This window comes from Colletotrichum paranaense, assembly GCF_030867605.1.
Source record: "Colletotrichum paranaense strain IMI 384185 chromosome Unknown Scaffold_18.1, whole genome shotgun sequence".
Lineage (NCBI taxonomy): Eukaryota > Fungi > Ascomycota > Sordariomycetes > Glomerellales > Glomerellaceae > Colletotrichum > Colletotrichum paranaense.
In genome coordinates this window covers 163,034-179,155 of record NW_026848976.1, presented here as the reverse complement: position 1 = coordinate 179,155, position 16,122 = coordinate 163,034, and the positions used below count along the sequence as shown (strand labels likewise).

Sequence of the window (16,122 nt, the reverse complement as noted above, 5' to 3'; positions counted from 1 at the left end):
TCGCTGTAATTGTACACCTGGCCAGACTGGGCCATACCCTTGATGACAACATGATGGCATTTCCTTCTGATTTTCTCTCGTTGGGCGACTTGGATTGCTTGACGATACCCCCCTTGGCTTTACACGGGAGTCAAACATGCTAGGACTGGTGTTGGGTGATTGGAGACGACTGAGCCAGACAGTGGCATCACGTTACTATTGTGGGATATAGACATCATATTATAATGGTTTAGTTTTAGATCTGCATAGCCTGAAATGTCTAATGACCTGCCCTTGTAGGGCAGCTTGCAACCCAACGCCTCGCCCATTTCGCGACTTTGACAACGGCTCTAGGGCCATTAACGCTGTTTTCATGTATGCAGGAACAAAGGCCGCTCTGGATGAAGACGGGAACAATTGTCTGCAAAGATGCCGCCCTTTCCCGATCTTCAAGTAGCTTTGCTTCTTTGTCTGGCTTCCACTTCGGCTTTGATTTCCTCCATGGCCTCGTCGATCTCTCGCTGAGGGTCCGCCGACACGCCCAAGACTGGTTCCCGGCCTGTAAGACTGTCTTGGCTCAAGGTACGGGTCAGCTTGGCACCGCCTTTGCCTTGACGTGTCTCGAGTTGCTTGCGAAGGATTTGTTTTGCCGGAGAGGCAAAGAAGGCCATGGAAAGCGCAGTGCCGACAATGGTATAGAAGTAAACACGAGCCCAGACCTGGACCGAGCCGGAGAACTCTAGAACAAGGAATGGAGTGACAACGAAGGACATGCCGATTTGAGTAACGAAAAGCGAGAGGACGTCGTAGTAGACCTTGTTGGAAGTAGGCGCACCACTGGCCGCGTCGAGGAAAAAAGCGCGAAAGTAGCGGCGATAGTCTATCATAAATGTTAGTCGATCAAAGCACTCTTCTAAGCCTACAGTAGCTCTCTCGTAGGTGTACTTACTCTTGGCTACAGTTTGGATGAAGCTGGCTAGGATGAAGCTCATGTAATAGCCAGGATAAAAGCCGTGCCAGAGGGCACTAGTACTGAATGTGAGAAGGCTGGCACGGAATCCTGGCTTTTTTCCAATAGGCGTAACCCGAAGGTATACGTAGTTCCTCAACCAATTATTGGTGTTGATGTTCCAGTTGCCAAGGTAGGCGCGCGTGTTCTGGGCTGTCTCGACGCCCCAGGGGTTGATGTTTTGTAACCTGTTCCATGATACTTTACCGGTGACAGGATCAACACCATTATAGCCCAGGCCGGCCAAAATACAAGCGCCCTCGGTCAGGCACCAAACTCCATAGTATTTCAAACGAGCGGTAAATCCGACCATGTGAAGAATCCATACTCTGTGGAAGAACCCATGATCCATATACGAAGGACTCGTTAAGTAGGTGATTGGGTAGTAACCAGAGAGAATCATGAAAAGCGCAATCCACCCCAGACCACTGGCCGCTTTCAAAGTAGCAGGTGTCCCACTGCGAGGGATCTTCCTCTTCTTCCTGACAGGAGGCTTCTTTGAGGGGTCGACTTGGGCCGGAAGGTCAAACATTGTAGTGTCTATCCATTTGCGATAGTCGGTGTAGTCAAAAGCAGGTCCGGCGAAGAGCGAAGGAAAGAAGAGTACGTATCCAGCATAGTCCATGATACTGGGTAGCTCGATCAGTCTTCTCTCTTTTTGGTACTCGGATACCTGGTCGTCCGGGAGCTGACCGTCCGCGACGTTCCAGCAGAAACCGCTAAGCTTCATCAAAAGCACCATCTGGGCGCCAGTGATATCGACCGAAGACGGGCTATTGGCCACTTGACGAGCGATGTGACTTATGGACATGTGGCCCATGAGAAATGTGAAGCCGACCCATGGCATGAATGGGCTGGTACGCATATACTTCGCAATGCTGTAGATGCCGGCAGAGGCGATAGCAAGGGTGCGTACTCCATCCCACAAATCGAAAAGCCCGACCAGATAGAAAGTAGAGGTGCTAGTCCAAGAGTCGAAGCGTCAGCCACAAGACCGGTTGGAATAGACAAAGAAAACAGCTTGGGTATCTGCTGGGTAGCATACCTTATTATGAAGAGGTTTTTGAGGTCAGGCCTGGAGTCGGGAACTCGTTTGAGCAAGCCGGCTAACGGATATGATATGAGGAACGAAAAGACGAGCTTGACTAGGAAGTCGTGGTGTCAGTGCTGGTGCTCTATTAGGGACGGGGGTTCGTAGAGCTTCGCTATGTAGCCGAGCTTGATGGGAGGGACCGACGTTCGTCTGGAGATGCGCCGATGCGAGAAGCAAGAAGCTCGAAAGCTACAGAGGCAAGCAAACGTTAGCAAGAGAGGCTCCAGTAGTGGAAGAAGCCGGCATAGGCAGAATGAACAAGTCGTTAGTCGAGGGTGCATATTACGTACGCTTATGAATGAAGGGCAACATGTTGGCTAGAACTGCCGCTGCCACTTATCGAATAGATCCGAAAACGACGACAAAGTGCAAGGCTAACTTGCAATAGGAAAAGGCGATGAAGATACGCTTAGTCCATATCTCCTTGGAGATGAGTTAGAGGAGAAGCGAAACACCGAGAGGTGGAGGCTCGGAGAGATCGAGTTTGCGCCGAGGGAAAATAAGCAATTAGTTGGGGAATTGTCGAATGAGGGTTTTTGACTTTGGTGATGGATGTTGGGATCATGTGGCGGCGTGCCAACTTCGGATGGCGGGACGGGAGCTAAAGCAGGCAAGAGACAGCTGGTTATGCCAACACAGCTATGATTGCGGATCGTCCTAAGAAGAAAAATCGAACAGCAGTTTCGTGTGACGGCTGAAATGGCACGTGGACCTGTTGGCGATGGGCCATTCTTAGATCGCAAGGGGGAGGGGACGGTAAAGGCATCCCCTGGAACCCCCACTAACTAAACGATGCGAACGGATTTTCTTGTCTCCCCTCCTCCAGAAGAAACCTTAAACTTCATAAAGAGAGAAGAGTGAAGCGAGAGGAATTTTAGTTCATCGTTAATCCTTTTTTTTTTCTCTAAAAATTAAGAAGAATTTCTTAAAATAGCAAAGAAAATATTATTTATTTATAAGTATTTTTAATTATTTTTAATTATAAATATTCAACTCATAGAATGAGTTGTAATACGTATACTTTGTATATTATTAATAAAAAAAGAAAACTTTAAATTATTAGTTTAATAAATCTACACTACTCTAAGTTTGCCTTGAGTGGCTTTCCGAGGCTACGCTAGAGGAAGCTTGGAGGAGTGTCAGGATGCTCTCTGCCACATGCCTCAGCTGCCCACCCTAACGTACATACTGTGGAGTGTGATGTCACGGGTCCTGATGGCTGGTAACTACCTCAGGTATGTTCTACTTCATACAGTTCTACAGGGGAGCCCAACGTGCATCAGTTCCAAGCTTTTCAACAAGAACCACCGTTGCTTCCTCCCTCACCTAAGATTGGGAAGTTGCGTAACGAGTTACTTTAGAGTAGCCTAGCAGCTTAGGTGCGGAAGATACCTAGGTAGTCAAGCCATCTGACAAACACATGCTGATGGCTCGCGTTTCTCTCTTGAGGACCGTTTACTACTTCAAACCCCACGAAGCAAGCTGCACTCCTCTAAGCTTTGACGTGGGTACGTGGGGCGATGTCAGCGTTGCAATTTTCTTCAACCGATTGGGGCGCCTCGGTATGTTCAGCATCTCAACCAAACTCACCGCCACATCTTGTTGAATCAAATCGTTAAAATGGATCGCAGATATGTCACCCCCCTGCCGACCAATTCACAACGGGAATGTTGTCAGGGCCCTCGCGGAATCAGTGTCATGGCATTACAACATTGCTACATCGTCCATAGTACTGTACTATCGTTCCACATTCATTTCGTCAGCAAACGAAATGCTGCAGTATTCTAACACGCCTTTTCGTATCTTGTCATCTCGTGCTTCTCCTTGTTCCGCTCTTCCGCCCACACCTCAAAGGCTGAAGCATGCATCGCGGCACAGGTTTTCTTGTCTATGCTGATCTCAAGAGCAGAGCGAAGCCGAACCTGGCCGAGTTCACATGCTATTGTGCCCTCGGCCATCACTCCTGCACGGCTGTCCAAAATGGGATAGATGACGGCCGTCATCAGCGTGCCACCAACACAAGGTTCTCACGCGGATAAGCTACGCCCAAAACTTGCCTCTATTCCGGCAACCTTTCCATACTGGCAGCCATTACTTGTTCGCATCCCTATTGCTTTGCGAGCTCGCGCTCATAGGTTGTGTCGTCGGCAATGACATCTTGGAAGCCTCCGTCTGACGGATTCTTGCCCACGCGTAGACAATACCGCTGATGAAGCCAACAACAATAGCCGACACACTGCCAAATGTGACAGGGGCGTCGAAAAAGACCAGACCACTGATGGCAATGGGAAGCTTGTTGAGTGCGCCAACCACAGAGTATGTCGTTGACGAGGTGACACGAATGCACCATGCAGAGCAGTAGGAGATGAAGATGGCGCAGAGTCCCGAATAGATCATGCCGACAAACAGGCTGTTGCGCGACTCGACGGGGAAGTTCTTCTCGATGTTTGCCGAGGACCAGTCCTCGGCAAGGAATGTGCAAACGATGAGGACGGGAATCGTCAAAAGGTTGTTGTAGAACATGGCTTTATAACACACTCGTCAGTAAATTCTGCCAATTAGTGGGGAACGCCTGGACGTTCAGGGTAACCCACTGTCCCAGTCCTTGAAGTTCATCTTCTTGATAACTTTGCGCATGCCCAGCACATAGGCCGCAGTGCAGCAAACGTTCATGCCCATCCACGCGTACCCAGCGTTCAAGGTCGAAACGGCGGCAGAGGCTTCGGCAGACTGCGACCCACCTCCAAGAGCATGCTGGACATCAGCCCAGGCGGCAACAACGGAGCTGAGGACCATCAGGCCAAACGAGAGAAGGGCAAGAGGGCTGACACTGCCGCCGAACCACAAAACCTCGCCGTACGCGATGACGATGATGGTCAAGTTCTTGAAGATGGTGTATACCGGCACAGAGAGAAATTGCAAGGCCTTGGTGCCCGTGTAAATCATGCCAACCAGGAGGAGTGCGATAGGGAACCCTGCAGATAGTAAGCTTTGGCCGATGCCTGCATCACGTGAGACGAGACCAACATTTCTTTGCCTTGTCAGTGTCGAATGGCGCCAGGTTCGTAATCATTCCGAGGTTCTTGCACACGATAATGGTAAGGATGCACACGATGGACTGGATAAGAGGGCTGAGTTAGAGGTAGTCGCGACTGGGGATTTGCCTTTGGATAGAACGCACCTGGACAGCAAGGTAAAGAAAGTTGAGGTTCCAGAACTGGCCTGAAACGACGTATTTGTTGACGACGGTCATGCTGATGGAAGAGAAGCAGTAGGCGAGAATGGCAGCGCCGGGACTGTTGTCAATCTTGCTGATTGGCGATCCAAGAGTAGGACGCGGCCTTGGGGGAGGCCGAGCCAGAAAGCCATCCTTCTCTCCAAATGACTCGGAGGAGCGGAGCTCGTAATCCTCGTTCTTCTTGTCCGTCATGATGGCGCTCGGTGTACAACTGTCTGGACGGTATATCAAATTGGCAGTAGAAGCAAGCTGGCTTCAATAGGTTTGGCGCAGGATGCAGCCGTGGAGCTTGCGAATGCGCCGAGATTCGGTAACGGGGAGAGTCGTGTATGACCGGCCTCACAACTTCGACGAGGTAGAAGGTAGTGATGGGTTGATCGAGTCGTAGCTGCGGTCCTTCACGCTTCGTTGTTTGCGGACGCGGTGATCTGGCTCTAGGGGAAGCGTTGTTGAAGATCTGGGGTTAAGAAAGAAAACGGAGGTTAAGGGGGTTAAAGGCTCTTGGGCATTAATTAGAACGGACGGGACGGGAACGCAGGGGAACACGCGTGCGCCTACCCATCAAGGGTCACGGAATTTCACCTCAGATTGGATGGCCTTAGTGCTTTCTACAGGCCAGGTGGAGAATCTCGGGGCACGTAAGCTCTCCAAATACCGCCCGCGACAGCCCAGTCAAGGAGCCATGAAAGTATCTTTGGTAAGAAGGGATGAATGCAAGGGACCACTAGACACCTGGCAGACCCAGGGGTGCACCATTCCAATTCGACCGCAGGGCACAGTAAGGGAAAGTGTCACGCTGCCTCACCCTGTCCAGTTTTTTTTGTCTGGGTTTTTTTTCCTTTGCTTTTTTTCTTGTTCTTCAGAATTACATAAGGCAAGACCGCAAGGTTGGCCCCTGGCGCTGTCTTTCGGGATGGTGCCTACCTATCCGTATATGCCTAGGTACGTGAGATAGCTCCCGAGGTCATCTCAACCCCAGGGGCCAGTGTACCGACCTGAACGAAGGCCAGCGTTTTTCTCGTCCAGTCAAGAAAGAATTGTATGATTTCTGCGCAAGCCAAGATAATTTGATGACCAAAGTCGCCAAAAGTTCATTGCGTTGCCAAGGTACCAAGTTCCTTCAATCGCGCTCTCTTTCAGTTATGCTTGGCACCGAAACTGCAAAGTGAATGTCAATTGGCTGACGCATGGGTAGTCGTACCCCAAGCTCATGTACCTGCCCTGTGCTTTCCTTCTTACTCGACTCGAAATAACCTCGGATCCATCATCAGTCCACCCCCACTATTGCCATTAACGACCTGAACTTCATCCCTCTTCCCGTCCCAGCTCCCGCATTTCCAATTCAATACCGTGGCGCCGATATCGAACCCATCGTATTCGTCGCCGGGGCTCGCATTTAAATTTCCGAAGAAGAGGCCAACCCGAAATCACGCCCTGAAACGGGGATTCTCTCACAATGCTCTTCATCGGTCTTACGGGCTCCATTGCAACGGGCAAGTCAACCGTTTCCTCCATCCTCTCCAAGCCCCCTTACTCCATTCCCCTCATCGACGCCGATGTCCTCGCGAGGAAAGTCGTCGAACCCGGATCAAAGGGATATGCCGCCATCGTGAAGCATTTCCTCCCCACAACCCCGGACCTCCTCGTCCCGGTCTCAGAGACCATGCCCGAGGCCGGGCCCGACGGCAAAGGTCGACCACTCAACCGACCCGCCCTCGGCAAGCGCGTCTTTGGCGACACGGAAGAGCTGAAAAAGGACCGTGCCGTACTCAACGGCATTGTTCACCCCGCCGTTCGCTCTGAGATGTACAAGGCCATTCTCCGTGCCTATGTCACCGGTCACTGGGCTGTTCTCCTCGACGTTCCCCTGTTATTCGAAAGCAGCCTCGACCGCCTCTGTGGCACCGTTTTTGTCGTTGCTGTCAAGGACCCCGAGGTACAGATGCAGCGTCTCATGGCCCGCGATCCTCATCTCAGCCGCGAAGACGCCGAGAACCGCGTGCTCAGCCAGACGGATGTGAGGCTCAAGGCACGGAGATGTGAAGCCAGAGGTGAGGGCAAGGGCGTCGTACTATGGAATGATGGCTCCAAGGAAGACTTGAAGAGAGACATCGGCGAGGCTATCCGTCACGTTCAGGCCTCCAGCCCAGTATGGTGGAGTTGGCTGCTTCTGGCGTGTCCACCAGCAGCGGCAGCCCTTGGGGCCTGGCGGTTTTGGCAAAATGTTCGCATCAATAAGGCATGGGCGGAGCAGGAAAGAATTGAGAAGGCAAAGTTGTAGGCTGAGCCTCAACAACACAGTACAGTTCCCGGTGACCTCATCACCAGGCTCACTCATGATCTTGAATGAAGGCAAGCGTCTCATGGGTTTTCGGTCACATATGCGAGCTTCATTGCCCCGTTTCATCGCTGCGGCATGTCTAAAAGCACAACTGCTTGCTGAATAAGACGGGTGAGAAGATGGCACCCAGAGGCGTCCAATGGCGAGGCTCCCAGATGTTGGCAACAATACGTACTTCCAAGGCCCTCTCCCGTCGTCAGCCGCCCTGCAGAATCGAAGATGACGTGTAGGCAGAGACAAGAGTACCCCCAACGCTGGTTCTTCAAAGCAGGCGAAAGAGACTCGCGTGTATCATGGGGACAACTTCAAGGACCTGCAAGTACGGACGGGTACTTTGCCAACGTCAGCTTCATTCAACAGATGCCTCGTCTGTCTGGTCTTGCAGTCTTCTCTTCTGTAATTCGTTTTCGCTTTCCATCATTTCAAAGGGTTTCCCCTGCTCTCTTGTAGAAGAATGTCCCCGATGTCTGGCAAAGCTTGAAGCACCGAGGACTCTTTGCGCATTGGAGTCTACGAGAGACAGCACCCACCACTCGCATCTTTGCCGTTGATACAGAAAAACGAAGAACTCAAAATTCACTCAGACTCAGTACACAACTCCTACGCAATTACCTGGCCAGGCGCATCCTGCCCAGAGTCGGCCATGCTTTCATCTTGATCTGCTTGCGCCTCCTTTCCCTCCCCTTCATCAGGCGGAGCGGGGAAATTTAGATGTTTCCAATCCTCCAATTCTTCGGTGACGGACCGCAGCCTATCACGAATACTCTCTATTGCATAGCTCCCCAGAAGGAGCCGCAGCGGGGGATACGAGCAATGAGCTAGTTGCCAGACGAGCTCCGCACACTTGACGGCGCTTGTCGGCTGCCGGTCACCGAGCCACTGAACCATTCTTTTGGCATGCAACGCTGGTGATGTTGCCTGTGCGTAGGCATCGCTCGCAGGTTTGATGAGGAAATGACCCCAGGTTGGTAACGGCGTTGCAAGGGTATCTGGCTCGTCCCTTCTGACGAACCCCGGCTCTACGAGTGTTGCCTTGACGTTGAATGAGTCTGTCTCGTAAAGCATAGCTTCTATGAGTCCCTCGACGGCGTATTTGGTAGCACAATAGGGGCCGAGGCCTGGAACGCCCAGAGCTCCTGACGTCGAGCTGAAAATCAGGTAGCGGCCGCCGTTCTGTTGGCGAAAGTAAGGTAGGCTGGCTTGGATAATGTTCAAAGTGCCCATGAAGTTCGTCTCGAACTGATTGCGGATTTCGTGCTCATCCTGGTCCTCACATGCTCCAATTACGCCATAGCCAGAACAGTTGGCTACGACATCAAATCGCTGGAACCGCTCCAAGGTCCGTTCAATGACCCGCGCCACCGAGTCTCTCGCTCGAACGTCACACAGCATCCCCAAACAATTTTCATTGTCCTGCTGTGCTACCATTTCCTCCGGTGTCGTCTCGAACACACGGCCCACGGAAGTGACGAGATCTCCTTTGGACAAGGCGGACTTGACAAGAGATCTACCCATGTGGCCGGTTCCACCAAATACCTGCACAGGAAGTGCTCAGTCAATGTCAGAAAGTAATATTAGGGTGTCCCATCACTTACAACCCAGACCAACTGCTTCCTCTCGCCGTCAAGTTGTGGTGGATCACAGCTAGCTGGGAGTTGAAGCTTCACTCTTGACGGTCCATCCGCGGGAGTCGCGCTGTTCTCGCTACACACGTCCATCGCGCTCGTTTCACAGTCGCTGGGTGGTATTACGAGCTCTACGTAGCTCTGCTGATAAGCTCGCGGCCTCTTGGCAGTCGGTATGGAAGCAGTCTCCAGAGGGGCAATCGTTGCAGCTCGTTCGTTACAGAAGAGAGCTATTAGATGCACTATTAATGGTAAGATGGAAGAAAAGAGAACGGTAAAGTGCCGGTGGCTTTAGGAAGTGAAGATATCCGAGCCATTAAATCAATATAGAGCAAGACGAGGTATGGAGAAGAAACGTAAATCGAATGCGAGATTTCAGCTTGCTCAGTGCATCCACCTGTGAGACGAGGTGAAGGTCGAGGTAAGAATTGGTGGCCTTGGGAAAGGCCTACCCGGGCGAGGTACTTTTGCCTGCTCCAATGATACCGAGACCGATGAGGGTGTGGTTGTTGAAGGCCGCAAGGTGACCAGTGCTGATTGCTGGATGAACCCGGTGATTTCGGTAGATGAGAACTGGTATATCCGTACCCCACTTCCCCATATCCCCTTCTTAATCCCGGTACATGCATGAGCGGCTGGGTAACCGTATAACGGTATGTCTCTATGCATATAAAATTGGCTTCTGATGCCAAGTTTCACGACCCTCAGCCACGGGATGAATGTCGGATGATTCTCGCATCGCCTCCTCATGACCGCCAAGGTAGGTAGGAAGGTAGTGCTGGATGAGCCACTCCCATTCTCCGCTGTCTACTGGTTCCAGCAGAGCAGTGATTGTTCTTACGGGTGAGCGGCCGTTCACCGTTGGCATCTTGGGGTTGGCAAGCCGGTCTTCATTTGATGGAGGAATTAGACAATAGGGACAAATCTCGTCAGATCTCGTCATATTTGCGCTGTGCAGTAGATGGAGATGTCAGCATAGGCATTACCCAGTCTAGCGCCTGTCTGCCAAGTCGTACATTAGTCAAAGAGGTGCCTTCGTAACGAGACTTGCTGTACTCGGAAACATGATTAGAGTGCAAAGGATCCCGCAAGTGGCACGAATCATCTCCATACTCCCACTAGATATCTTATCCACGTGCTTCGCTCATGCCCACAGACTCTCCCCCATGTACCGTGTCCTTAGCTGGTTGTTCATGCTGACACGCCGTTCTGAAGGTATTGCTCAACATATTCTTTCCTGTGCGGGTTCACATCAAGGTCCTTCGTCCTGTTCAAAGGGGTCCACTTGGGCTCATCCTTGAAGAGCCTCATTGCCTTGATGTACTTTGGACTGTTAGCAAACTATATAACCTCTGAAAACATGCACTGCTTACGTTAGACTCGTCGGTTGTGAAGCGGTGGTAGATGCCAGGAGGCAGGATAATTAAGTCGTCCTGCCAATGGTCAGCTGGTTGCAACGCCATTTGCCGACGAACATGGCGATGTTACCTTCTCAACACGGATACGAACCCAAGCGTCATCGGCGCTTCTGACGTCAAAGAAACCTTGACCGTCACGAACATAACGAATTTCCTCATCCTCGTGCAAGTGCTCGTGGAAGAAAGATTTAACCTTTTCCTCATAGATCTCGCCCATCTTCTCTGGCGACACAACAATCTCGTCTCGGTTCCTATAGCCGCGGTCCGAAGCCAGCTGGTTGACACCATCCAGATTAGGGATTTGGTGGTAAAAGACACCAAGCTTCTTCAGATCTTCGACGGTAACCTCCTTGCCAGAGTCATGTGCCAGGCGCTGGTCACCCTATGGTGTCGTTGATAGTCAGTGATTGATTACTACCGAGGACTCGAGCTTTGGTCATTTTAGACATTTTAAAGAAAGGCTTCTTCTCAACTTACATCAAGGCCGTCATACCAATAAGCCCTCATGTTGGTGAGTGGGTAATGTATCGCAAGCCTGAGAGCTGTGCGTAAATGAGACTCAGAGGTTTTGTATGCCTGTATAGATGGCACTGTGCGTATTTTGTATCAAGAGTATTCCGCAAAGTAGAATATCAAAAGGTTCTGTGGTTAGCAGCAGTATTGAGTTGGTATTATTTCGATTGCGCTTTGGAGGCAGTAGGTAATGAGGTCGGGTTCACTTTTTGTATTTGAAATGACGCAATTGGCTCAGCAGGTGGGGTCATCAGAAGAGGTGCTGGAAATGAAGCGTGTCGTTGTCCGTCCCTTATCCGTAGGGACCTGGCCTTACCTCTACATAGATAAGTCAGGTTGCACGTGGGCGGGGCTGCCATAAGGTAGGTCATTCCGGCTGGAACCCACCATCGGCGCGCGGCAGCAGCCCGGCCTTCCTTTGCGACCGCGCGTGGAAGTCAAGACGGCCAGAGTCAGAGCCAGAACCATCGCCCGAAATGTGAATTGGCTATCTCAAGGTACTTGAGGAAAAAGCAATGCTAGTCAAAGCATCTTGAATCACGACACATTAGAATGGGAAACACACGTTGCAAAGAGAACATGGATAACAATACATGAAATTCTTACGTTGACCTGTGCTTTCGCCTGGGACAACTGTCGGGCGTGGAAGTCAGCTCTAAGGTATCTATGCTTACGGCGAATTCAAGCCTGAGGTGCTTCGTTGATGAAAATCATGCATGGGTACAAAGACATATGCCGCTTAATGGCGATATTGATACCCCAATGCCAAGAACAATGCAAATGTTGTTAATCCCACCAGCTTTTCCCATCTTCTGTTTCGTCCCCAATAGATTTGCCCAACATGTCCCATCATCGAACGTCAGCAGCAAGCTCTGGCCCTCCGGCAATGGCAATCTCATTGTTGATGCCATCAGCTGTTTCCTCCACCTGACGTCTCTCAAACAGCCTCCTCCACCAGCTTGGAGGGTCGAATGGACGCGACCCATTGTGCAAAGGCGGGTATACATCAGTAAAGAAGTACCAGATGTGACCGATCACCACGCCCATAATTTCATCCTTGGGAATAGAGCCATGGAGGATAAGACTGAAGGCCATCAGAACCCACGGTAGGTAGGGGGCTGTGAAGACCAGCAGTCCAAGAAAGCTCAATCTCGTATCCGGGTTACGCCGCGACCAAATATAAACGAGAGTTGAAGAGAGTGGGTGGCCCAAGAACGGCATCGAGACCATTGGCGACAAGAGAAGAAGACTCGCCATGGAATAAACGAGCAACCAGGAAAAGTGTGCTGGGGAGCGGCCAGAGGACTCTTCGAGTAACCGCGCGTAGCGCTGAAGGAAGTAGACATGGAATAGCAGATCGAGCGAGAATGGACCGAAGTAGAGGAACGTAGTAAGAAGACGCCAGTACTATGAGGACATTCAGAGTGATCAGCAATAGTTCGAATGTCTTCGGGGGAGAGAACTAGACTGTGGTGGGGTTGCAATCATCGCCAACATATCAATAAATGAAGAATGGAAGAATTAGGCGAACCTGGGATTTGGCGAAGACAGCGCGAAAGCTGTAAAACAACTGAAAGGGAGTGACCATTTGACATTGTACGAGAGCGCTAGTCAGAACGGTAGCAGTCGTCCACCATCTGGTGCAAATGGGCATTTCCCAGAACCACGTCTCAAGGGGGAATCGGCCCCCGTCACCCATCATCTGGTCCATGCTGCGTAACGAACTGGGATGAGAGTGCTTCAGAGGCGAAGATTCGTTGGCAAAGAAGTTGCCCTCATTGCCTGCCGTGCCGGAGCTTTGCGGAAATCGAAGGGCGTGAAGTGCCGTCTAAGTATCTTGGTCGTCTGAGCGTGTAGCTAGGTTGAGGGGTTGCAAAAGCGTCGGGGAGGACGGATAACACTACGTTTGCGATGCTTGTCGATAGAAGAGACCAAGCGACTGGCCGTGACTACACGGAGGGACGAAGTTGAATCGGCAATAGATCGTCAGATACGTCGCCAGCTTGGGAAGTGACTGAGGTTAGAGAGGGCGGGAGCACGACTGCATGTAGTCAAGTTACAAGTCTGGAGAGGTGGCCTCTGAGTAACGTAGGTAGGTACCTAGCGGGTAGGAATTCCCTAGGTAGGCACGGTCGGCACCTTGAGCGCTGACGAACGGTTGATGCCGGTCAATTTACTGCTGGAGGTGAAGTGGGGAGTGGGGACAGCTTGGCAACCAGTACTTAGCAACAGTAATCAGTCCCTTGTAAACTGGTGCCGTTCCTTCCCACAAGGTACCTTATTCGCGTACTTGTATATCCACATCACATTACTCTGCGCATCACGTGCCACCAGTAAACCCACAGCTATGGAAAGGGACCGCATCAGCCTCACAGTGCCGACTCACACAGACAGCCCTGCACAGCAAGTGGTGCAGTACGCGTAAAGTGGCCTGGCGTAGCCAGAACACGCGTTAAGAAACACGCGAAACGCGTCCCGATCGATTTCCCTTGAAAATCGCGGGGCTGGTAGCGCACTACAGTTCAGGTCCTATCGGAATGGGAGAGTAGCTCAATTACTTTCGTTGTTCCTTCAACACCACCATGATCACCTCCGAGCTACAATCTCGTCCCGGCTTCTAATCCGTCAAACATAATAGATGAAGCTCAGTTGACCTTCATTATTCTGTCCCTACTGTCGCAATCCCAATTGAGACTTTCCTACGCTGCCCTCACTCTCGCAACCTTGTCTTGGCTATCGCACTTGTCCGGCCCTCCTTTGGACACCCACTTTGCCCCTTTAGTCAAAATAAGGATCCCCCGAGCAGACCTCTGCAAAACAGACTTCGGAAAACGCTACCCATCGCCATGCCTCCGAAGAAGAGACAGTCAGACGTTGTGCGTCGCAAATCGCGACAGAGCGATGTCCAACGTAAAGATTATGCTTCCCCGGTCGTGTAGGACGGGTGCTGACGAGGAGCAGCTGGCGATCCGATCCCCAATCGAGGCAAGCGACGCTACAGACCAGGGACGGTTGCTCTTAGGGAGATTCGGAGATACCAAAATGGCACCGACCTTCTGCTGCGACGTCTTCCCTTCTCACGTCTAGTACGTTCAGACCCAGTCAATACTCTAGGACACGACAGGCTAACCGTTCCCTCTAGGTTCGCGAAATTGCCGAATCGGTAAGGCCTCGAGGCGAAGCTATGCGATGGCAGTCGCAAGCAATACAAGCACTGCAAGAAGCTGCCGAGGCTTTCTTGGTTCACCTTTTCGAAGATACAAATCTCTGTGCAATCCATGCTAAGAGGGTGACCATCATGCAAAAGGATATCCAGCTTGCAAGGCGCATTCGCGGCGTATGGGGTGGCCTCGGCTGAAGTTACCAAGGTTAACGAGGACTATTGATCTATGGGGCTTCTGACGATCACCGAGCCGCCTTGGTGAATACCTGGGGTCGCCCTCTGGGCGTTGCTCGCTATATTTGCGAACACGCGGGATCCTCCCTAAGAGGTGTATAATTTCTCTGGCTTCTGTTTCTGTTATATCATGGTTGTGCGGATACCCTTTCTGGGATGGCGGTTTCTTCTTGAGATTTTATAGGGGGTAGGGAGTTCGTGGCGTTGGCGATGCTTCTTTGTTACTTGAATGTCAACACCTTTTGGGATGGCCATGCGGTGTAACGTGAAGGAAGGTTACGTCAGAGGACAGGAAAACACCAAGGGACTGAGGCACCAAACCTTGACGCCCTCGAGTAACGAGGTCCTTCGAATTAGCAACCAGACATAATCATCAGTGGAAACACATGCAACAGCGTGATCAAGTTGCTTGGCATGTCTCCAAGTACCTCGATACCAAGCTTAGTTAGGTTCCAACTCACGGTTCCTAAGGTGCCTAGGTTACGTAGCTAATGGCGCATCGGCGGTACGGGTCACCAGGCTTGCCAGGTATACCTGGTTCCTCAACTCGTTTCCGCAATCTACGCTCCAGACTGCCACGTTTATAACGCACGTCAGGGGCGTATCTGAGGTTGTCATGTTGGAAGTCGCCCGACCAAAATGCCTGTATTCAACTGTACCTCATTCGCAAGGTCATGGAATGTACCGTGCCTTAGGTGCTTATGTAAAGAAGAGCAACAAAAGTATGAGACTAGTAGTGCCTTACCTAATGGAGGGTAAATCAATGATCGTAAGGGCACATAAGAAAGGTGCATAATGAGCGTGCCAAGGTACGACTCTTCGTTTACAAACTTATTCTCAAATAGTCTCTCCCACCTTCCTCCACCACATGCAGCAACGTTGGTTGACTTCGCTTTCCATCTGAGCTGAAACGTTCCCATGAGCGGCCTCCTTTCAGCAAGATTTGCCGGTCGGCGCCTGGCTTGGCCGGTCGGCGCTGGCTTTTGCGTCACCTACTCACTTGTCTACCGACAAACGCCTGGGAACTTTGGCTCTCATCTCACCTCAACCGCGGCATCGCCCAATCGCGCGCAAGATCGCCGTTCATTTGGGAGCTTGAATCCAGAATCGATGAGACAGCTTTCGCGCGGTAGCATCTATGGTATGAGAATTATATATCCCGAACGGGTATATCTTATTAATATTGGTATAGGATTTGGAGTTGGACTTCTCGTCGGCTTTCTATCTCACACTCTGGCTCTCCTTACCGGCCTAGCCATGTTCACCATTTACGTACTTGCTGCCGCTCCCCAGGGAACTCACTCGTCGGGTTATGGTTATTTGAATTCGGTGCTAACAATCGTTCCATAGCTTGCGCATCGATATGGCTTGGACTTGCCCCAGCTTCTCGGCTTGAAGAAACATCTAAACAAGGCCATTCTGACAAAGCCTTTCCACAATGCTGTTTTCCGGCTATCTTTCGCAGCTACCTTTACTCTCGCCGCCTTTGTCCGCTTTTAGGTCTGGTAA

At 51.2% G+C, this 16,122-nt stretch overlaps 8 protein-coding genes across 8 annotated transcripts; 3 read left to right on the top strand and 5 right to left on the bottom strand.

The window, feature by feature from the left end:
* Nucleotides 1–428: 428 nt before the first annotated feature.
* Nucleotides 429–2,393, bottom strand: CPAR01_15117 (MBOAT family protein; the record flags this gene model as incomplete). Its single annotated transcript, XM_060499367.1, has 4 exons — nt 429–859; nt 929–1,950; nt 2,034–2,133; nt 2,372–2,393. The coding sequence occupies 4 exons, from the start codon at nt 2,391–2,393 to the stop codon at nt 429–431; spliced, it is 1,575 nt and encodes a 524-aa protein (XP_060341799.1).
* A 1,779-nt stretch (nt 2,394–4,172) lies between these two features.
* On the bottom strand, nt 4,173–5,511 carry CPAR01_15116 (UDP-galactose transporter; the record flags this gene model as incomplete). Its single annotated transcript, XM_060499366.1, has 4 exons — nt 4,173–4,606; nt 4,676–5,056; nt 5,109–5,199; nt 5,263–5,511. The coding sequence occupies 4 exons, from the start codon at nt 5,509–5,511 to the stop codon at nt 4,173–4,175; spliced, it is 1,155 nt and encodes a 384-aa protein (XP_060341798.1).
* Nucleotides 5,512–6,775: 1,264 nt separating this feature from the next.
* On the top strand, nt 6,776–7,600 carry CPAR01_15115 (dephospho-CoA kinase; the record flags this gene model as incomplete). The annotated part of the gene is made up of 1 exon (XM_060499365.1): nt 6,776–7,600. One exon carries the CDS (start codon nt 6,776–6,778, stop codon nt 7,598–7,600), a length of 825 nt encoding a protein of 274 aa, XP_060341797.1.
* A 660-nt stretch (nt 7,601–8,260) lies between these two features.
* CPAR01_15114 (short-chain dehydrogenase) lies at nt 8,261–9,378 on the bottom strand (the record flags this gene model as incomplete). Its single annotated transcript, XM_060499364.1, has 2 exons — nt 8,261–9,196; nt 9,256–9,378. The coding sequence occupies 2 exons, from the start codon at nt 9,376–9,378 to the stop codon at nt 8,261–8,263; spliced, it is 1,059 nt and encodes a 352-aa protein (XP_060341796.1).
* A 1,098-nt stretch (nt 9,379–10,476) lies between these two features.
* On the bottom strand, nt 10,477–11,210 carry CPAR01_15113 (ARD/ARD' family protein; the record flags this gene model as incomplete). The annotated part of the gene is made up of 4 exons (XM_060499363.1): nt 10,477–10,608; nt 10,659–10,718; nt 10,774–11,085; nt 11,181–11,210. 4 exons carry the CDS (start codon nt 11,208–11,210, stop codon nt 10,477–10,479), a joined length of 534 nt encoding a protein of 177 aa, XP_060341795.1.
* An 855-nt stretch (nt 11,211–12,065) lies between these two features.
* Nucleotides 12,066–12,927, bottom strand: CPAR01_15112 (Der1-like family protein; the record flags this gene model as incomplete). Its single annotated transcript, XM_060499362.1, has 2 exons — nt 12,066–12,623; nt 12,748–12,927. 2 exons carry the CDS (start codon nt 12,925–12,927, stop codon nt 12,066–12,068), a joined length of 738 nt encoding a protein of 245 aa, XP_060341794.1.
* A 1,135-nt stretch (nt 12,928–14,062) lies between these two features.
* On the top strand, nt 14,063–14,574 carry CPAR01_15111 (histone H3-like centromeric protein cse-4; the record flags this gene model as incomplete). The annotated part of the gene is made up of 3 exons (XM_060499361.1): nt 14,063–14,126; nt 14,178–14,302; nt 14,359–14,574. The coding sequence occupies 3 exons, from the start codon at nt 14,063–14,065 to the stop codon at nt 14,572–14,574; spliced, it is 405 nt and encodes a 134-aa protein (XP_060341793.1).
* Nucleotides 14,575–15,531: 957 nt separating this feature from the next.
* CPAR01_15110 (FUN14 family protein) lies at nt 15,532–16,113 on the top strand (the record flags this gene model as incomplete). Its single annotated transcript, XM_060499360.1, has 3 exons — nt 15,532–15,754; nt 15,806–15,885; nt 15,964–16,113. 3 exons carry the CDS (start codon nt 15,532–15,534, stop codon nt 16,111–16,113), a joined length of 453 nt encoding a protein of 150 aa, XP_060341792.1.
* Between the last annotated feature and the right edge of the window lie 9 nt (nt 16,114–16,122).